Source organism: Micropterus dolomieu, linkage group LG16, assembly GCF_021292245.1.
Source record: "Micropterus dolomieu isolate WLL.071019.BEF.003 ecotype Adirondacks linkage group LG16, ASM2129224v1, whole genome shotgun sequence".
In the NCBI taxonomy this organism is placed as follows: domain Eukaryota; kingdom Metazoa; phylum Chordata; class Actinopteri; order Centrarchiformes; family Centrarchidae; genus Micropterus; species Micropterus dolomieu.
Genome location: NC_060165.1, coordinates 11,685,885 through 11,706,719, shown reverse-complemented (window position 1 = coordinate 11,706,719; position 20,835 = coordinate 11,685,885). Strand labels below are relative to the sequence as shown.

At 38.6% G+C, this 20,835-nt stretch overlaps 2 protein-coding genes across 4 annotated transcripts in view; one reads left to right on the top strand and one right to left on the bottom strand.

Moving 5' to 3' along the window:
• Positions 1–20,835, bottom strand: part of ccdc146 (coiled-coil domain containing 146) — a 50,002-nt gene that overhangs the window by 17,273 nt on the left and 11,894 nt on the right. The window contains exons 4-19 of one of the 2 annotated variants that reach the window (XM_046071877.1): positions 16,714–16,796; positions 15,536–15,751; positions 12,417–12,474; positions 9,888–9,970; positions 9,561–9,654; positions 9,366–9,439; positions 8,298–8,525; positions 8,039–8,128; positions 7,519–7,615; positions 6,100–6,192; positions 5,457–5,624; positions 4,624–4,712; positions 2,657–2,821; positions 2,304–2,379; positions 1,570–1,718; positions 1,243–1,471 (exon numbers count right to left, since the gene is read on the bottom strand). In XM_046071877.1, coding sequence (XP_045927833.1) covers positions 1,243–1,471; positions 1,570–1,718; positions 2,304–2,379; positions 2,657–2,821; positions 4,624–4,712; positions 5,457–5,624; positions 6,100–6,192; positions 7,519–7,615; positions 8,039–8,128; positions 8,298–8,525; positions 9,366–9,439; positions 9,561–9,654; positions 9,888–9,970; positions 12,417–12,474; positions 15,536–15,751; positions 16,714–16,796 — 1,992 coding nt within the window. The remainder of the gene's footprint in view (positions 1–1,242; positions 1,472–1,569; positions 1,719–2,303; positions 2,380–2,656; positions 2,822–4,623; positions 4,713–5,456; positions 5,625–6,099; positions 6,193–7,518; positions 7,616–8,038; positions 8,129–8,297; positions 8,526–9,365; positions 9,440–9,560; positions 9,655–9,887; positions 9,971–12,416; positions 12,475–15,535; positions 15,752–16,713; positions 16,797–20,835) is intronic. The other variant, XM_046071878.1, reaches the window with a different exon arrangement.
• fgl2a (fibrinogen-like 2a) overlaps positions 1–20,835 on the top strand; it is a 44,635-nt gene that overhangs the window by 13,441 nt on the left and 10,359 nt on the right. For both annotated transcript variants that reach the window (XM_046071882.1, XM_046071883.1), the window contains 2 exons: positions 6,337–6,406; positions 11,495–11,614. In XM_046071882.1, the coding sequence (XP_045927838.1) occupies positions 11,544–11,614 (71 nt within the window). In that variant the 5' untranslated portion in view covers positions 6,337–6,406; positions 11,495–11,543. The remainder of the gene's footprint in view (positions 1–6,336; positions 6,407–11,494; positions 11,615–20,835) is intronic.

Sequence of the window (20,835 nt, the reverse complement as noted above, 5' to 3'; positions counted from 1 at the left end):
AATAGGCTGGTCTGCTGCTGATTCGGGGCAGCTACCTTTTGCCATGTGGTTTGCCCTGACGCTGGTCCTAACCTTGAACTCTGTGTGTGCGTGTATCCTCAGTGGAAACAGCTTCTGTGTTTGTGAGATCTGTGTGTTACTGAGAGTTGGTAACTCACCTGGGCTGATCCCAGTAGGTGGTCTACAGACTTGGGCTAGGGGAAGCTCGTTCACTGATTACCCACACCTGGTAGTTAAATATTTGTTTAGTGACACTAGGTTTAGGGGTGCTGCGCTCCCTGTGTTTTTTCCACTTCTGAGCAACGGCTAGAGAGGTTTTTGTTTATCTTTTTTCAAGTAGTTTAGTAATCCCCCACTTAGGAGGGATCTCTTTTTGTTATATTTGGTTCTTTGTTTTACGCAGCACCCACTTGCCCATTTTCTGTTTGACCATTTTTTTGTGTATCCGACTGCTTAATAAATAATCTTTCCACCCATACCAAATCCATCTGGTTTATGTTTACGTCCCTCCTACCCCTAGACAGCGGGGACGTAACAGCAACTCTTATCTGATCCCACCAAGAAGAACTAATTGACTGGCCTAACTGCTTCCAGACAGGATTTTGAATCCAATAAGCTAGGCCACATTGTGATGTAGTCTGGGGTCATGCCGTGATTGGACATTGAGGAAATGTGGACAGCAGTATACTGGAGGCAAAACCTGCACAAATTAGTGGATATATGAGTGATTTGATACAATAATATACCTGGAAGACACTAGCCCGTGCAAAAACAAATAAGGAGCATAACTGTTCAGCACTACAGTGTAGCTTCACTTTGCTGTAACTTTTGGGAGCTAACTATCATTTCTTGTTGGCAAGGCATGAGAGAAGACGCAGGGAAAGGGGAAGTGGGCGTTTGGGAGACTGTCACCGGGACACTGTCATCCCTCTTCAAACAACAGAAAAGATTTTAATGAATGATTTCCATGAAACACATCCATCCTCAACTATTTTAAAGTACACACATATCTTTCCACCCACTACTTTTCAAGTAATTAGTATGCAGTTCTGAAAGTTTAATGTTATTACTTCTCTGTTCTTTGTTAAAGTATTTTTTTTATCAGTGTAGAGCTACTGACTGTCAATTGACAGATTATTAAAAAATAAGATTGTGAGGAAGGTTAGATGTTTAAAGACTTCTAAACTTTGGCTGTGTAATGAGTGTGTAGGTTTATGTTGGTATATGTGCATCCTTTCCCACCTCTATCTGCAGTATGGCGATCTCGCCCTCCAGCTTTTTCCTGAGGGGTACGTCCTTCTTCTTCAGGTCTATCTGTCTCTTCTCATCATTAATCGCCAACTGTAAGTCTCTTATCTCCTTCTCCAGGGTCTCCATCGCCATGTTGCCCTTAGTAATGGCTGCCTCCTGGATGTTCACCTTTTCATAGTAGTTGAACAACACCTCCTCATGCTCCAGGAGCTGAATGCCACTGTAGGTGACACACACACACACCAAGGGAGAGCCTTTTTTGACATATGATCCTCTATTTGAACTCAACACAATGTCCGATCCAAATTATGAACATACAGAAAGTTGCGGCGCTGTATGGCCGTTTCATGATTCTTGTTGATTTCTAGAAGTGCCTGCTCCTGGAGGTTGATCGTTTGTGTTAGTTTTATCAACTGCAGTGTGTCATCTTCACACTCCTGATTGATCTGACAGTGCTTCCAGGCAACCTAGAAGATGTTTTAAAAATGACAGAAAAATCACCACTTTAACATCTGTTTAGCATAGTTCTGAAATAAAACTACTTTTGAACAGCACACTAACAACATTTGTTATTCTTAATTTGAAAAATGAATTTCAAGCCATATGTTTTTGCTTTTAAGCGTAATGGAATGCTTCCACTTGACAGTGCAAGGCAATGACTTTAAAACATGAAGAGGCTTTTTCTATAGTAGACAAAACAAAAGTTCACAAACTGTTGTAAACTGTGAGTTACTGCTTAAGTGTTTAATGAAACACACAAAGATGAATATAGAGGTAACTCGATGTGGGTGTGCCTCCTTAACTTTATAGCTGTCTAAAACATGGTTTAAGGGCCCTGCTAAAAATATTTAGCTCACTCAAAACAACTTACCAGCAGCTTTGGCTCTGTATCACCGGGCCCCTTGAATCATACTAGTCTTTATAACATATTAAATTTGTTCATTTAAACTGTTTAATTTATGATACTGGCTTATGGCAGAGAAGTCTCACAGGGTGTTTTTGTCAGTGTGTTTTGACTAGTCTTGTCTGTGTGTGTGTGTGTGTGTCTGGACCTTGGAGATGTCATTTTGCAGTTTGTCCCTCGTTTTGGAGCTATTGGAGATCTTCATACGAGCCTTTGCGAGTGATCTAGAAATACATGCACTAAGACATTTTATACACAATAACAGGGATGTAGATATAGCTTCACTGATGATTACGGACAAATGCACTGGTCAATAATGTAGTCTTAACAAATTTAACCTTATAACCTTTACATGGTTAATAACAAAGACTTTGTTGCAACGCTATTACAGTATTTTATTACAGATGTCTATGCCTTCTTTTCTGCATTACTATGTATTATAGAAATGCCACCATAGACAGACAACTCTAAACCCTCCCTCTACAAAACACATATACACACCTATCCTTGTTGATGACAATTGTACGTTGGATTTCCATTTCATTTTCTTGCACCTTAGCCTGCTCCTCCAGCTCTGTGATTGTCTGCGAGGCCATCTGCTTGAGCTTGACGTACTTATTCTTCTCTTCCATAATCATGTGGCACAGCTTACAATACTGTGATACTCTAAAGGGGAAAACACTGATTAGCAATGAGCCCATTCCTGATCTGGATTTGATCCTGTCAAGAGCAGGTTTTTGACATTTTATCAGTTACAGTTATCGGTTTATGAGTTTATTCTCTGTAGGACTTATCCATATCCACGTATCCATAGCCAGTGACACTGTTGAATAGCTGACCCAACTGATATGAAGAATCCAGCATCCAACATCTACTCTTATGGACTTTATGTCTAGGTGTGCTTGATGGTCAGAAATGTTATTGGCATAATCATCGTGGCAACATCTTAATATCACTTAATGTCCTGTTCATCCATCCATCGTCAACTGCTTATCCTGCATACAGGGTCGTGAGGGGCTTGGGGCCAATACATTGGGGGAAAGGCGGGGTACACCCTAGACAAACAACCACTCACACTCACATCCACACCTAAGGCCAATTTTAGAGACACCAATTAACCTAGCCTGCATGTCTTTGGATGGTGGGAGGAAGCCGGAGCCGCCGGAGAAAACCCACGTGGACACGGGGAGAACTCACGACCTTCTTGCTGTGAGGCGCTAACCACTGCACCACCGTGCAGCCCCCTGTTCATGTTAATCACAAAATCAGTGAATCCAAAAAATTGTAATGACAGAACTAAGGTGTGGGCGGCACAGTGGTGCAGTGATTAGCACTGTTGCCTCGAGGCAAGAAGGTCCCAAGTTCAAACCCCGGTTGCCCGGCCTTTCTGTGTGGAGTTTGCATGTTCTCCTTGTGTCCGCATGGGTCCTCTCCGGATGCTCCGGCTTCCTCCCACCCTCCAAAGACATGCAGGCTAGGTTGATTGGTGACCCTGAATTGTCCTTAGGTGTGGTTGTCTATGTGTTGCCCTGCGATGGACTGGCGACCTGTCCAGGTTGTAACCCGCCTTTTGCCAGATGTCAGCTGGGATTGGCTCCAGCCCCCCGCGACCCTGTACGCAGGATAAGCGGTTGACGATGGATGGAAGGAACTAAGGTGTAATGGAGCGTGGCATTTCATTAAATTTCAATGTAACATTCATGTAAGACACGCAGGTTGTGGATACCGATATTCGTATTACAATTACAGAGAGAGGATACACAACATTTAATTATCATCCTGCCCTGTTTTTGCTTGACTAGATGCAGGTTTCTGAGCGGATTCCATGTCAAGTGAAACCACATCAGACTGTAGTCTGTGGTCGTGACCTAACTGAATATATTGCAAGAGTCTGTTGTTGCACTGGGTGGTGCCAGATGCATTAGTCTGTGTCTGAACACTGAAGTATGACCAATTAGTAAGTTATGGTTTTATACACAGACAACATGTGCAGATGTCTGAATTAATTGTGATCCCAGCTGTTACACAGATCAGAGGAGCCAAACAAATAACGAGGGAATCAATTATCAGTTGAGAATCTAGTCACATCAATATATTGTATAGAAATTCAATTTGTTGCCTACACTCATCGCTAAGTTCATGGACATATTGCACAGATACTTGATGACCCTGGATACAGAAACGCCAATGCTGCCGCTGCTTATAATGCAAAAAGTAATCTGTTATGACATTTACTAAAAGATCTTGAATTAACATTATTATATATGCAGAAAGAACAAGGAAGAGAGTGGGACTAAGACTGAGAGACAGGAAACATGAAGAAATTCACAAAGAATGAGGTGATTAGGCTTCCCCTAATACTACCTATTAACAGCTTAGTAGCTTTTCTGTAACCAAAGCCCTTTTTATCCTTACACACACCTTTGAGTGGCTAACAAGGAAATAAGAAGGGGAAACAACAGTGACACCTGCGCTGTAGCATAGTATTCAGCTTGTTGTGATCCATGATGATCAGGTCTTTTTCTCGCAGCTCCTGCTGGAAGTGCTGGTTCAGCTGCTGTGGATAGAATTACACAGGTAAAACTACAGTATCATCACTTCTCTGTGTGCGTTTGTGTGTGTGTGTGTGCGCGCTCACAAACATCAACCTTCAATCGTATTTGTGGGAGTACATTTTCCAATATTGTAGTGGCTTCTTTTCTGACACTTTGAATACATAAAAAGGAAAATAAATGAGCTGATCTAGCAGTCCTGGTTTAGTGAACAGTCAATTTTTTTAGCTGGTCATTGTTGGATTTTCATTACTTACAAATCATACAGGAGACTCCATGAATCTCTAGTCGCAAGTGACACTATTAGAAGTTTTTTTGGGGGAATTTCAGAAAGGAAGTATCCCGATTAACTGACATGAAAAGGGAGTCCAAAAAAATATCTCCCTCAGATTCTAGCTTCAACTTAGCTGAACTAAAATTGCCACGTCTCTTGATATTTTTTCAAATCATTCTGAAATGATCACATTATGGTGACAGTTATATCATAGGGCAGTAAAGCCCAGACGTTTCTGGTCTTTGAAATCGTGTTTTTGTCATTTTTGGTTGCTGTCCTGTCACACAAACATCAAGAGTCCCTAAACCATAAACCTACCTTAGTTCCTCTTTGATGTTTTTGACACGTTTATGTGTGAAATATCCATGTCTATGTCTGCATAAGTTATTAAATGCACTAATGATGACATCAAAACCTATTTAAATATATACCTCAGTGTGTATGTTATATGTGTCCGTGTGTGTTTGTATTGAACCTCAGCTCTAAGCAGTTCACGGTGCTTCTGGCCCCTCTCCTCAGCTTTGATCTGTGTCAGACATCTGAGGTTATGGAGTTCTTCTCTGAGGCAGTTTGACTCCCTAAGCAGCCCCTGAATCATCCCATACTGCTGCTTCTTCTGGCTCTCTTCCTCAGTTACTGATAGCTGGTTGGGAACACATTTGGTGCTGTTTTCAGTTGAAAAATCTCACAATTACAATTTTACTAAAATTGAAGGGTTACTGATAGCAGAATGGCACAGCAAAGTGGTCTAAAAGTCCCTTAATGTGAGGAGGATGGATATTGAAACTTTTTTGTGCAAAGTGCAGGACTTTACTTTAAAGTTTTGTCAAGCTGTGTGACATAGGATGAGGAAATTATGCAATGGCTTCTAACTCTGAAGTTAAAGGTGGTAGAAAATGAAATATATCAATATAACTTAAAACATAAAAATGGCATTTATTTTGAAAAGGTGCAAGTGACGTGAAGTGAAAAACAAAGATATAGTTAAACGACAGTTGAAAGAAAGAAAAGAAATTAGGCTCCAAAAAGACAGACTGGTTAGAGAGCTACTGCAGAACATTGCATTACATTTCACAGTTGCTAATGATATTGTGTCAACCCACGCGCACTGCTCCCACCTGCTTTTCAAAGCTGACTTTGAGAGCATCCACCTCTTTCTGAAGCTCCATCCTCTGTTGAGTACTGGCCTCTCTTTTGGGAACAGCATCTAACTGAAAATTCAAGTCATAACATAAAGTCAAAATCCAGTGTCAAGTTCAAATTGCCATCATGCAAGCAAATCATACATCTGCTGTTAAGTTGGTCCTGATTCTTAGCAAAAAACTATAAAAATGTAATATCATTTCTTTCGGTAGACTTTACATACTGAGGAAGGAAAGACCTTGAGGATCCAGTACAAAATTACCAAACTTCAGATCAAATTCGGTAAGTGCATATTCAATCCAACATTAAACACTGACTGCAAAATAATTAATGCTATATATCAGAGTTTCCCTGAGGTCTCTCTGATAGCCGTTGGATCAAGTGACACTGAAACTGCTCACTGTAGCTCATAAAAAATGTATGCCTTTAGGCATTGGGATTGCCCCTCTCTGCAGGGTTGCCAGGCCTCATGTTCACGTACACTGCTCCATATTTTAAAAATGTTGCTCCCTCGAAGCTGAATAAAACCAAATCAGCAGATTTAAAAAGAAGTGCAATACCACAGTTTTATTTCAGCTACATATCTGAAGCACTAAATACTCTCACTGTGAGTCCTTATTAGGCCTCATGTTGTGTAAAATTTAGAACACATTGTGTAAATATCAAAGCCATCAATCACATCCTATTTGAGATAATTGTGAAGCATTTTTGTGGTAAACCCACAATCCTCGTCTAAACAGCCTTTACAGTCAAATTAATTATGAGTAATTGTTCACGTGACAGTCATTATTGATTAGTGGAAATAAATTAATCATATTGTACAACTGCTTTTGTGTTTTAATATTTGCTCAGTGTGTGAATTCCCTGGTGCGTCATAGTGATTTCCTTTGATATTGTTATGTGCTTGTGTGATGTGCTGACACATTTCCCATGACTCTACCTCTCTTCTTCTTCTCTTTAAAAACTGTGAACATCAGTAAAATTACAGGAAGCTCAATAATAAAATTTAAAAAAATGGTGTAATACAGAAGAACAATTTAATGTGCTGATTCCTGACACCATGACACCCAAAATGTCCCCACACCTGTGTCTAACCCTGGAAACTTTTCATAACCAACTGCCAATAGCAGCAAAAACATAATATTGCAAATGAGGTGTACATGTTTTAATATTGTGGGGTAGTTTACTGGTAAAATCTGAACGTTTCCAAGCTGCAAGTAGATGTTCTGCATAGACAAAAAGTCTGTGTTTTACATAAATTATCTGTATTTTCGGGAAAAATAACAGAAGCCTTCTGGTGCTAAAAAATGCCAGACCACTCATGACATTCCAACTGCTTCAAATTTGAGCAGATGTTTCTTTGTACTCATTGAAAGTAACAATCTAAAGGTCACCTGTGCCTGCAACTCATTGTAGATAGATTGCGTGTGTTCTAGCTGCTCAGTGGCTGTGGCCAACGCATGCTCCATCCTCTTGAGGGCTTGCATCTGCCTGAGGAGAAACACAATATCTAACATCATCATCATCATCATCATCATAAGGCTGTGCCTCCCACACAAAATTAGGAAACTCTGAACTTATTGGACCTTTGTGCATCTACCATGTAGTTTTCATTGGCTTTGTCATGTTTATACAAAACGTCAAAAATCGTCTAAAAAAGATACTCTAATAAAAGAAATTAGGACTATTCACGTAAAACTTCTTGTACTTACTGAAGACTACAACAACAAGCAGACTAAAGGCTCTTCAACTGAATGTCTCTAAAGAACAAATATATTTCCTGTACTGTATATTTTAGGTGTACAGGTGCAAGTGCAAAACCCCTTATATACAGTGTGTAATTATTGAGGTGTATTGTGTATTGATATGTGGAGACTCATTTACATGTCAGATGGAGTTCAGTTTGACATGTACCTATTTTTCTCCCTGAGCTGCACAGATTGGCTCTCATACAGGTGCTTTCTCTCACACATGATGTTTTGCAGCTTCATTTCCAGGATGCCTCTGGTGATGAAAAACACACGACATGTGTGAAAACACACAGCAAAAGTCTCTCCTCCAACTCTGAAAATCCTAATCAAATACTGTATTTGTATTTTAATATATTTATCAAATTAAATCACGTTTTTTTCTGGCTATTCCCTTGCCATACAGCAGTGTCAGCAGCTTGTACCTGTTCCCTGTGAATTCAGCCTCCTCCTCCCTGTTGACCTCCTGCTTTTTTTGCAGCTGTCTGAATTCCCTCTGATTGGCTTCTACTTGGGCCTGGAGACCCTCCAGCTCCTCATTCAACTCCTTCTTCTTCAACTTGAGGGAGTGGTTACGCTGCTCCACTTCTTTCACTTGCCGCTCCATTTCTGAAATCTCTGTATTTAGTACTTCCGTCTTCTTCATTGCAGCGCTGATGTGTTTAGGGGGGGTGATAGAAACAATTAAAACCATACAAAAGAACAACGTACAGTATGTTTAAGACCAAGAGAAGAGTATCAGTTTATTACTACTCACTTGCACGGCAAGAGTGCATATCTTATGAAATAACAGCATGTGTATCCATATTTCAGATACCCCCCCAGTACCACTCTGCTTTGTGAATTTCAAATTACAAGTCATTGCTCAGATGGCTCATCCAGACAGTTTCTCCACATCACTTGCAAGCCAAATATTAATTTGAAATAAACATAAGAGACTGCAGTGAAGTGATAAGTGGTGCCATTCTCTGGCGATGAAGCTTTCTGACTGCAGCTGCAGTTCAATACAAAAATGAATGATGTCTGATGCACATGTTTGTCTTATTTTTTTTAATTAAATTAGAAGGATCAACACCTTTAAATTGTTGTGAAGAATTTGACTAGTGCTACAAAAATTGATATTCCGCTTCAGTGTTGCAGAGATTCTGTGTTTGTTTTTTACTGTTTCATTTCAGGTCAAACGTCTGGGTCAGATCAAAAGTTTACACTGAGCAAAGAAATTATAGTGCAGGTTCTTTCCAACTCAGAGTTCATCCAATTAAATCCAGGTCTTTCGTGTATAGGAGATCAAGATGAAGAGAAGGAAACAGATTACAAAAGGATTGTACAAATCAGTGAGGGACTTCATTTTAAAAAGATGTTTCTGCTGTCCTTTCTTCACAGTGTTGATACACCGCAGCACCCTAACTGCTTCATTTTTAGTCCTGGTGTTTGAAACATTACTTTCCTGTTCTCCCACTAATAAAGAATATTAAGTAGTTAAATGTACTTACTCCGTCTTAGAGCGTTTCCTTTCGAACTCCTTTAAAATCTGGTCAGGTATACTGATGAGATGGGCTTTCTCAGCCTTGTTACATACACAAATGTAAGAAAGCGTGTAAGAAAGCAGATGATTTGTTATTTTATTGGTGTACTGTCAGCTATGCCCACTCACCCAGAGACACACACGCATGCTCTCACACACAGACCTCTTTGTGCTCTATTATCTTCTTCTTGTCTTCCAGCTCTTTCTGTTCTTTCAAGAGCTGCATTTCATGGGTTTCCACATCTTCCATCAGTCTTCTACGCAGGGAGTAAATGCAAGATATACACAAAAAGTACACTTATTTGAACAATTTTGATTAACAGCACTTAAAAGATTCAGCTGCACTGCTTCTTATTAAAAAAAAACTGAAAAGATATAAAGAAGCAGTAAAAGACATATAGAGCTCCACAGAGTGGATTTATACATACGTATCAATCTGCAGGGCAGAAAATTGCATTTGTGCTCACTGAACAACAGCTAGATAACATACCTGACTTCCAGTTGTCTCTGGGCAATCTCTTTCCTCAGATCCTCATATTTGTCCTGCAGGGTCTTTGTTCTGCTCTCCAGCTCCTGGAGGACACACCAGCAGAATGAACATTAGATAACATACCAAGAATATCAGGTCTATGGTCAGAACTTAATTGAGCCCATGGCACAGGCAAAATACTATTGTTTGATCCCAACTCTCAGAGTCAGTTCCAGCCTTTGTTTTGCACTTAGATTTTTTCTTTTTTAAGAGTCATACACAGTGTCAGTTATTTCAAACAGTTATTTCAGATTTAAAACTAATTTTCAGTGCTAGCCTGATCATTTCTGCACAACAAAGATAGGTTTGACACTTAACATTGTTGAAAAATGTTGGATTACTTTGGAGCCAATTTTGCAAGCATGAGTATAAACATAGACAACTGCAACTCAACCAGCTGCTATCAATTCAACTTGATAAATGTCTTGCACTTTAAAGCCAGTTTGTGGTTTTCTCCAGTATCCATCTACTGTACATACAGCAAAACAATCAGCTTATTAATCATGTTTGAATCAAGTGTGTATGTGTGTTTGTATGTGACAGAGAGAGAAGAATGCAAACTCCCCTAGACACCTTTGCGTGTTTCATTAGAGTTAATATCACACTTGCAAAGGGAGAAGGCCCTTTTACATATGCACTATATCATATAATAAGTTAATATAATTAATAACTTTCCTGAACTGTTCTGGTAAAGGCAGCAGCTTCTGTTATTCAAACAAGCTATTCCTTCTTCTGTTCTTCTGATATTTTAATATTACTTGACCACACACTTCTGATGTGTTCCAGTGCTGTGCGTATCCGTAGTGGCAATGCAAATGCTTCCTCAATACTGCCTTCCGGTGATTCCTGCTAATCAGTCAAAATGCAGCACCTGTTTTATTTCAATATTGGCTCCCTACAGATTAGTAAACACACAGGTGTCACTGGTTCTACAAGTAATTTGTTGATGGAAATTCAATAATGCAACTCAACACAAGGACACATGGGTATCTTTAGGATAAATCATGTCTTAAAATAATAATAATAATTTGTTTGGTTTGCTAAATGTTACCCAGGAGTCACCCTGAGTCGTATGCAATGTTGATTTCTTTATGCTATGGAAATGATACCAGCCAGAGGCATGAAAGCAGAACTGTAGTACATTTGGTATTTTGGTATTTTTTGTTATTGGAATGAGCAATGAATCTGTAGTTGCATTATTGAACCTCAAAAGTATCCAAAATCAAAACTGTAATTAAAGCTGCTGAATATATTCAACAAATTCTACAAAGACCAAACGCAGGAAACAGCATTTTGATGAAGTTAGATGATGTAAAATAGTGCATGTCAATTGACCTTATAGCATGTTCATATGCTTGAACCTCTGATCAGATTTTCTTTAACACAGTTGGTGAAAGTTTTAGTGCTGATGATTCAACTTTTTTCAATCGAAGTGTTGGAAATGCACAAACTTTAGTACTACTACTACTACTGGTAGACTTCTGATAGACTACATAATAAAAAGTAATACAGTATTAATATGCCCTATAGCATATTATAAAGTACTGAATTGTGCAATGGCCTCACAGGTCTTGGTTTCGAACCTTGGCCGTCCCATGCCTTCTGTGTGGAGTTTGCATGTTCTCCCTGTGTCTGCGTGGGTTCTCTCCGGGTGCTCTGGCTTCCTCTCACAGTCCAAAGACATGCAGGTAACTGCAACTCTAAATTGCCCTTAGGTGTGAATGTGAGTGTGTATGGTTGTTTGTCTCTGTGTGTCAGCCCTATGATGAACTGGCAATGTGTCTAGGGGGCACCCGGCCTCTCGCAATGTCAGCTGGGATTAGCGGTTATGATATAGATAATGTTATAGATAATGGATGGATGGATGAATTGTGCGAATCACACAGCATCAAGGAGATCTAGTATGTTATGCAAATAAATGAATGTTCTGATTTTTACTGTAAATGTGTTCCGTTTGACAATATGCAGAGAATAATTTATAATATAATATAGTGTGAGCATTATTACTTTGCATTATTTGTGTTGGAGATTCATACAAGAAGCGAGTTTGCTCATCAGCATCTGTCCAAAGACCAGCCTATTTTTGGCTGTGATGTGAGGTTGTGTGATAAATAAATAATTTCTTTTAGTTTTTACTCCCTTTGTTGAGTTTCTAAAAAATGTAAACGTTTGTTGCTACATCATTTTCCTTTGTGGGTGATTACCGGCGATTACTAACATAATTCGCCTGCTTAAACAAAACAAGGATTAAAACTTTTTCAATTTAGATGACATCCTTTTGCCTCAATGTGAGATTGCAATATAAAATGTTTTAGCTTCATGTTGCTTCAAATGGCTCCTTAAAGAGCCAATGGCAAGTCTTCGTATTGAGGGATTAAGCCTGGATGGAGGCTTAAAGTAAAACTCATATTTATCCCCTCTGAAGACTGTGGTTGCCGTAATAATCCACGTCTCTGAAACTACACCTGGATGGTGCAATGACGAACTTACAGCAGGTTTCGGCTGAATCTCTTTCTCTTTCTCCAGATACTGCTTCTCTTCCCAGAGACTGCACAGGGGTGAGGTTAGGTGAGTTGAGGCGAGGAGAGAACATTTGAATGAAAAAACAAAATGAATGTGTTGAGTTAACAGCATGTTTCAGTTCCTGGTTCAACAGAAAGAGGAATGCAATGGGAGGAACAGACATTTACATTTTTAAAAATACACTGATGTGCAGTTTGAGTTGAACTCATGCTGATTTAACATGGGTGTCAAATGTTTTGCGTATGTTGCTATGAAACCTTTCTATAATAGTGAGTGAATAAAAAAACCTTTATGCTACACTGTAGAAACACATAATGTATAAAAAAACCCAGTATAAATACAAGCTTCCTCAAACATAAACAGAAAGAATCATAAATGAAGTACCCAACACAGTATAAATGTGCATATAAAAACATAATTTATATGAATTTTTCATCTCCCTGCGGCAGAGGCTTTTTGAGCAGTTGATTAAAATTTGTATGAAATCATTTCAAGTCAGCTCTGTCATTGTGAAAAACCGTAGTGTACAGCTACACATTTCACAAGGTAAATGATATTAATCTTCTTGACAAGTTTATATACTGGATATTAACTGATATACTGAGAAAACTGCATGAATGCTAAAATATGGAACTGGAAAAAGTGCTGAATTCCTGTGCATCTGTTTGGCTAAAGATAAAGGACGCAAAGATTTTAAAAGGTATATTTGCATGGTGAGCATCTGCTCGTCATATGCAGACCGATAGCCATTTGGACAAGAGAGGAGAAGGGAAAAAAACAGAAGAAAGGTTAGGACGAGGGGATGAGATTAGGCCGGACGGGATGAAAGAAAGGGCAAAAAGAGTAGAAGGAGAAACACAGGTAATGGGAGGACAAGAGAGCTCACTACCAAAAGCTGTCACAAATAATATGCACACTCAGTGTCTAATACTGTCTATTACCGCATCCTCTGAGAATGCTCTGTAAGTGGTTTTCATTTAATATTTCAATTACCACTGTGCCCACAACTTTCTGCCTCAGTGTGTGTGTCCTGCACTAAAAATCACTGCATCCTACAGATCATATCTTTGCAATACAGTGGTAAGTTTACATTCTGTAAGTGGTTTTATATTACTGAGGCAATCCAGGGTCAAATGTAATGTAGGAAAGATAAAGGAAATCTCCTTAAAAGAATATTAGGCTATTGAGTAAATAAGAAGTATTAGGAGTATTCAATGCTATTATTTTTATTTCTCCTTCTGACTTTCCAGTATACAACACATTTCCTCTACCTAAAATTATTTTTACAATCTAATCTTAACAACTCCTCTTACAATCCACCCCTTTTACTTCATCATATTAGCTTAGCTTTTTCATAACTGTTTTATTTTTTTGTTAATAGTTCATGCTCTTTTCACAATGTCAAATGTACATTGGTGTGTAATGCGGGGAAATCTAGCATGCAGTGAGGTCACGCTGTCTCGCTCTTCAGCTCTTTCACTTACTGACACTTTTTTCAATGTTCACACTTCAATTACTGCATCTGTGGTGCTTCAACTTCAATGCAAATTCCTGCTACTTTCATTACTACACAGAAACTACGAAGTGAATTGATTTTATTGCTTACCCTGACAGTTCAGTACATCTACACATCATACTGACACCACATTTTTACCCTTTAATTGACAGTTTTAAACACTCAAACTATCCTTGGCACTCTAACTTCAATGGATATTTCAACTTCTTTCATTGCTACACTTAAACTCACAATTAAAGTGTCTTCCTCTCTTAACTTTTGACTCGCAGTTTAACTGCTTTCAGCAACATTTTAAGACTTTAAGACTTTTTATCTGTTTAAAGTCTAAGCACATGGACTTTTTACCATAAGCAAGCACACTTAGATTGTCTTCAGAACGTTTTGCCTTTTCTAGTTTTTCTTTTTTTTTTCTTGTGAGTCACTGGTTAATTTAATTTTTTCATCCCCCTAAAAAATAACTTGATCCGATAAGGAAAAATTGCTCTGTAGTTGAACTGGCCACAACCATAAGACATATGCAACCTGTAATGAGGGATCACAAGTACACATTGCTTTGTTTTCAAGGATCGTAAGCCAAAATGTTTGGGAACCACTGGCGTATGTTATCATGTTGCCTAGCAATGTTCCAATAACCTCCATTTGGCCCTTGAAAAGTTGGTGGACAGAAAAGAGGGAGATACTCGAGTGAGTGTGTTATTTTCCATTTCTGTGTGTGTTTGACCCTTTGGACACACTGATAGTGGTGTCGAGTGAGTCGGGAGAAGGAAAAGAGAAACCAGCAGCAGAAAAGAGGAAAATTGGTTGCTATGAGAAAAGAGACTCATGGGAGCGAAAGGAAAGGATTAGAGGAAAGGAACAGAAATGACTACAGGCCTGACGTCAAAAAAACTAACCAGTGGGGAGAGCTCAGACAAATAAACAGGTTACATCCAGAGCAAACATAAAAATCTACTTAAACCTGGAATTTGTATAATGAACTGCTTACATCAGGTTTTTCCCATGATAAATCTCTGAGAAAATATGGCTACAGAAACAAAGACATTTAAGGCAATGGCAATAATGAAAGTCAAACTTGCTGTAGGCAAGCAATACACACACACACACACACACACACACACACACACACACACACACACACACACAGTACCACTACTATTTGTGTGTGTTTGCGTCCTATACTCTTTCACCTTCATCTCCCTCTAAAGTCAATAAAAACTTGTGAAGTTGCTGCTTCATGCAGCTCACCTCAGAGTTGGTTCCCTAGTTACTTAACTGTGACTGCGTGTGTGCGTGTATCCATTCATGCGAAGCGTCTCCTACTGTACACATCTTCTCTTTACTATGTCACTTTCACTTCTGTATTTTGTCTTTACTCTCATCTCTCTCGTCAGTGGTGTGAAGTGCATCAGTGTGTGTGTGTGTGTTTGTAAAACAGCTGCAGGCACATTTGAGAGAAGTTTGTAAAAGATGTATTTGCTTGAATCGAGTGTCATTTTTATTTATCACATTTGACATTTGATGTAGCATGAGTAACTACAATAATGCCTGTGTATTTATATATACAGCTCACCATTTCATTCTGTGCCGTGTCTTGTACTCTCTGTCCTCAGCAGCTTTCAGTTCATTGTATGCCTGGAGGAGCTGTTGCCTCAGTTCATTGACCTCACTTACAGGCTCCTCAGAGGTGCTCTGGTCCTCTGTTCTCTCCATCTCGGCCTGCAGCCTCTTCAACTCAGCACGACGCCTCTTTGCTTCTCCCAAAAGTTGGATCTCAGAATCCTGGGTACTGTAGGATGAAAAAATTATTTAAGTATGTGTTATAGTATGCATTATACAGATACTATTTACTAACTGCTGGGTACATTTACATGTATTCTAACAGTCCAAAAATCAGTTAAGACAGTTTTTTTTACTTCAAAGTTATGTCATATGTATAAGTTACTGCCTAATCTTTACTTTAATTTGGCCATTAAAAATCTAAATATTAGCTAAATTTTATATATTGTTTCCACATTCCTTTTCAGGAAATGTAAAGCAAATAACTATAAGATAAATCATGTAAACCTTAATCAACTACAAATAAGCTAAACTGCTTGTGTGAAACAGATTTTTCACTGAGGTAAAACTGTGGTACAATATGCAAGTAAAGATAAAGTAGCGGCTGATCTTCTAGACTAGACTTCTGAGTACTGATCCAATTAAATTTAATGTGCATATTCAGATTTTGTTTTCAAAATGAATGACACACAGATTTCTCGTTTGCGCAAGAAATTGGGGTCTCTAAAGTTAATTTCACTTCCTCTATTATGCCGTTTTTGAGAATAAGTGTTCTAGGAAGCATTTGATGAAAGTTAAAAAGTAGCATGCTTTGGATTTATTTTTGTTTCAGCCTATTACTGTCTGTTGTGCCTCAGCTACACCCTTGCTTCCACTTCTTTGCTCAAATTAGGATTTCTGGCTCCACTGAGTGACCCCAATGCAGGCTTCAAAATGTCTTTTCAGAAGCTAGTGCTGATGTCACAGATGCTACTCAACAGTATATAAGAGCAGTACAACTAGATCTGATAAAGAGTTAAAGACTTTTTCAAGGACACATTAGCTGGATTGATTCTGTCTGTCACAAGAACTGAACCATGCTCTATTCTCAGCATCTTTTAAGTCGTAACGCACCTCGACAAAATATCACATACACATATACGAAGGTTACAAATTAATTTATTCTGTATTTGTTTCAAGAAGAGAACATACCTCTTCAGAGTATTGTGGAGTAGCCTGTAGCTGGATTTCAGTTTGGCCACTTTGGTCTGGCCGATTTTGCCCAATGATAACATCTGAGGAGTATGAAAACAGAAATATTACCAATCTTATGGGCAGGAAAAAACTGACAATTTGACGATTATTTATGGTCTAATAGTAACTCTAAGTATGTCACCTACGTTTCTAAAATCCTCAGCATAAGTTCTGTGACTGGGATTTACATGTTTTCTCTGTGTTATCCACATGTGAACAGTCTAGCTACAGCCGGACATTACAGCAGTCCTAACCTTTATCCAGCTAAGTTGGCTACAAATGTTCCTGCATGAGTTTGCCAGCTTAGGTTGCACTATTTCAAAGTCTTTGATCTGATCCAGAGCTGCCTGCATGAAAAGCTAAAATATGAATAGAATATCACATTCTGTGGAAATCTCTTGTTGCCATTTTCTCCGGACAGAATTTTCAATAGGGCGAAATTGCTAGGAACCATATACAATTCTGACCAGCAAGCAGTTTTGTAATATTGTTTTGTGAAAGAAATTAAGTTCCAGGAGTCAGGAGATGAAGAAGAAGAAAACTAAATCACCGTAGGGTCCAAAAAAGAGTTTTAAATTTCATAATAGTGAGAGCTTTTGACAATAAAAGCTTTGTTTCTGCTGTAATATGCTCAAACTTCAGTTACTGTTGTAAGAAAAAGCTTTTTTATATCTGTCTGGACTCTCCGCATTTTTGTTTTTATCATCTGATAGACCACAACAAAGCCGAACTCCCTGATGTCTCTAAAGAGGATTTAAACCAAGTTGGACTGAATAAACCTTTATCATCACAGCAGATATCACAGTATCAGAACACCTTATCACAATCAGGAATAAAAACAAACCTCCAGCTATCTGCAATCTCAAAAGGAGAATAAAAATCATTAAAAACAGCCCATACATAACAAAAAGTAACTACAGTTCTTGAGATTACATGTATTATTAGAGCTGCATGATTTGAAAAAGAAGATAAAAAAAGGCACACAGCTGTGAAACCTTGGTACAAACAAAACAAAACACAGCAAAGAAAAAGATATCAGGTCAACAGCATTGAAAAAAAAGGATTTTTTTTCAAAAATTATCACTCATTACACAGTTGTTGATAAATTTCTCTCTGTGGCAAGGTAGTTCTGTGTGTAACAGTGATAGAAACAGAAGGCAGGTGTTGTCCCCATCTTATCTTCAGAGCCAGGTTGGAAGAGCGGGGAGTAATGAGGGATAGCCTTGTCTGTATCAAAGAGCTGCAGAACTGAGGATATCTTAGGTCGGACTGTGTAACTGCATTGAAAACACACAAACGCTCTGATTATATACACACACACACACACAGACTGATAACTCACTCCGACTTCAAACATTAGGGATAGCCGATTATGTTTTTAGATTCATTCCATTATATTGTTTATCTGGCTATTGTCAAATGTGCTCGCAAGTACCCGACCACGTTCCAAGGGCTGAAAGGACAGAGATACGAATGTTGTGAATGATGCAGATTAGGGCTCTCGTTAATATGATTTATTCAGATCTTTTTCACTCAGTTTGCATCAGCAGTCACCCAAGGTCACATCACTACAAGCGAAACACCTGACTAGTATTACACAATCTGCGTTTAAAGTATTTAAAGTATTAAATCTCTGACTCTTACATCTTGAAAGGGTAAGTGGGTCATCTGGTCCTAACTGATCTCTTTAATTTCAACCGTAGTTGTGTAATCAAATATTGACTCCTTAAAAAAAGCAAATAACGGGAACATTTGAAATTATCTCATCGTACTGAAACTAAATAGCAATTCAAAACAGATTTGGTACATCAAATATGGTCATTGTTGGGTTTTCAACAGTGTAGATGACATACCAGTGATGTGACAGACACCCTGGCCATACACTGGGCATTTATCAGAGAGAAGCAGCCTGTTTCAGGCAGCCTCTCTAATTCTGGTGCCTTATCTTCAGCAGTATAGAGTATGGGGAGGTTTTTATGGTGTGGCTGCATAAGGCTTACATGTGGCTGACCATTTTTGAAGTGAGATAGAGACAATCACTGGAAGATATTTAGGCAGGCACATGGACACACATGCCTGTCCATTTACTCCCGCACCCACACATGCACAACTTGGCGATGCAAGCATGCGATCTGTACTGCAGAGCAGCAATAAACCTTCCAGTAATATGAGTGTGTGGTGCAGCAAGGTATTTGGAGTGTGTAACAACAACAAAAAAGTGGGCTTTAATACTCTTCACCCTCAGGGAGAAAAATAATGACCACTGAGACACAGCACTGAATTCCACTGTGTGATGGAGAGAGCCACCATCTCTCTCTGTGCCTATCTCTACCTTCATGTCCTGATATTGACTGTTGAGCCTACAGCTAGATTGAATCACTTTGTTAGAGGAAGTTTTGTGCAGTAATATTTTCCTTTCACGAGTGCTGCTCCATCAGGGCTGAGAGCCATCTCTGTAGATGAAATCAATTATCTGAAACTGTGTCACTTCTCTAGAAATATGACATGCGCATGAGACATCTAACGCCCCAAAGTCAAATTACATGACCCGTGGTTATGCATCATTTATACTGAAACAATTGCCATGTCCCGCAAACAAATAATCAGTGCCAATTTAATAAACTTACTACAAGTTTTAACAAGACTCCACCAAGGGTAACATCCAGTCTGCAAATGTCACTGGGTGAGGCTAAGAATTGCTTACTCCGCAGAATAAACATTACATTTTAATAGCTTTAGTGGCTCAATAATTGTTCACAATAAGATGCTCCATGAAATTGCCTCATGTGTGAATAATGTCTCTGGGAGAGAATGAGTGCAATGTCAATCAAGACAATCTAGAAACCACCTAAATTACCACATTACCACATCATCATTACAGGCAAAAACAAGTGTATTGTTTATTGTTTATTTATAAAGACTTCATTATCTGTTTCCTTTGTTAATATATAAACAACCTACGTAAACCCATTCATAAGTCCATCAACGTTGAGGTCACAGCAATTCAAGTTTTAATACATTTTAAATTAAGTTACCCATTGTGTAACTTCAACTATCAACAGCTGCTGCCACCACAAAATGGAGTGGTGAGGACCTCTCATTCTACATCTGCCAGAGAGAAAATATCCTAATATTATCTGACATTTGATCTCTCTATGGAGCAAGCCAACCAAGGCACTGTAGAATAGACTGGTATCAGCATCAAAAAATGTACTTAGTCTACAATTAATAAGAGGTATTATATCTCAAAAAACCCCTTGAGGTGTATTATTTCATTTTCAAGGGGGTCCCAAAAACAAGACATTACTGATACTTTGTTTATTGTAACAATTTGTGCTCCAAAAATGTCCCATTTCCCTACATTAAACCACTACAAACTTTTCCTGAGACAGCAGTAAATGCAAGGGAATCACAATGAATAAAGAGCAGCCAGCAGTTTCAATTAATGCTATCCACACTGACAGCCAGTGAGGTGAGCAAAACCAGCAGAGCCATTTTGGGTTAAAAAAAAAAAAAAATTTTAAAATGGGCTGTTTCGCATTTATTTCAGGGACGTGTTGCCTGCTGCTGTTAGTTTGAAATTGGTTTTTAATTTCCATATTTTGTTCATGCTAGAGATGAAGAGAGGCTGTATAAATTCAGTTCAAACTTCCCTGATACAACACAAGAAAGTATTGTGCCAAGAAATTATTTGTGCAAACCATTAAACATGTAATGTGGTGTAGGCTATATTTTTCATTTGAAGAACTATTTAGCAATCATTTTAACGTAAATGTGTAGTTGATTGTGCAATCTGCGGCTGTACTGCATAAAAACTGAATCAGAAGTTTCTGATGATTCATTTGCAACAATCTGAGCCTTGTAAATGACCAAAACATTAATAATTGAAACAAACCCTCTATATTGTTGCTGCTGGCTAAACATGGATTTTATTTAATTAATTGTGCTAACCTGAGCCTTATTTGGAACTGGACAGTGACCGGCAGAGTTGACCCGGTGTTTTCAATGGCTTTGATATTTAAACTGGGTCGGAAGACGACGTCTTTAAATTTTGTGCTGGAAACATTTAAAAACACAAAA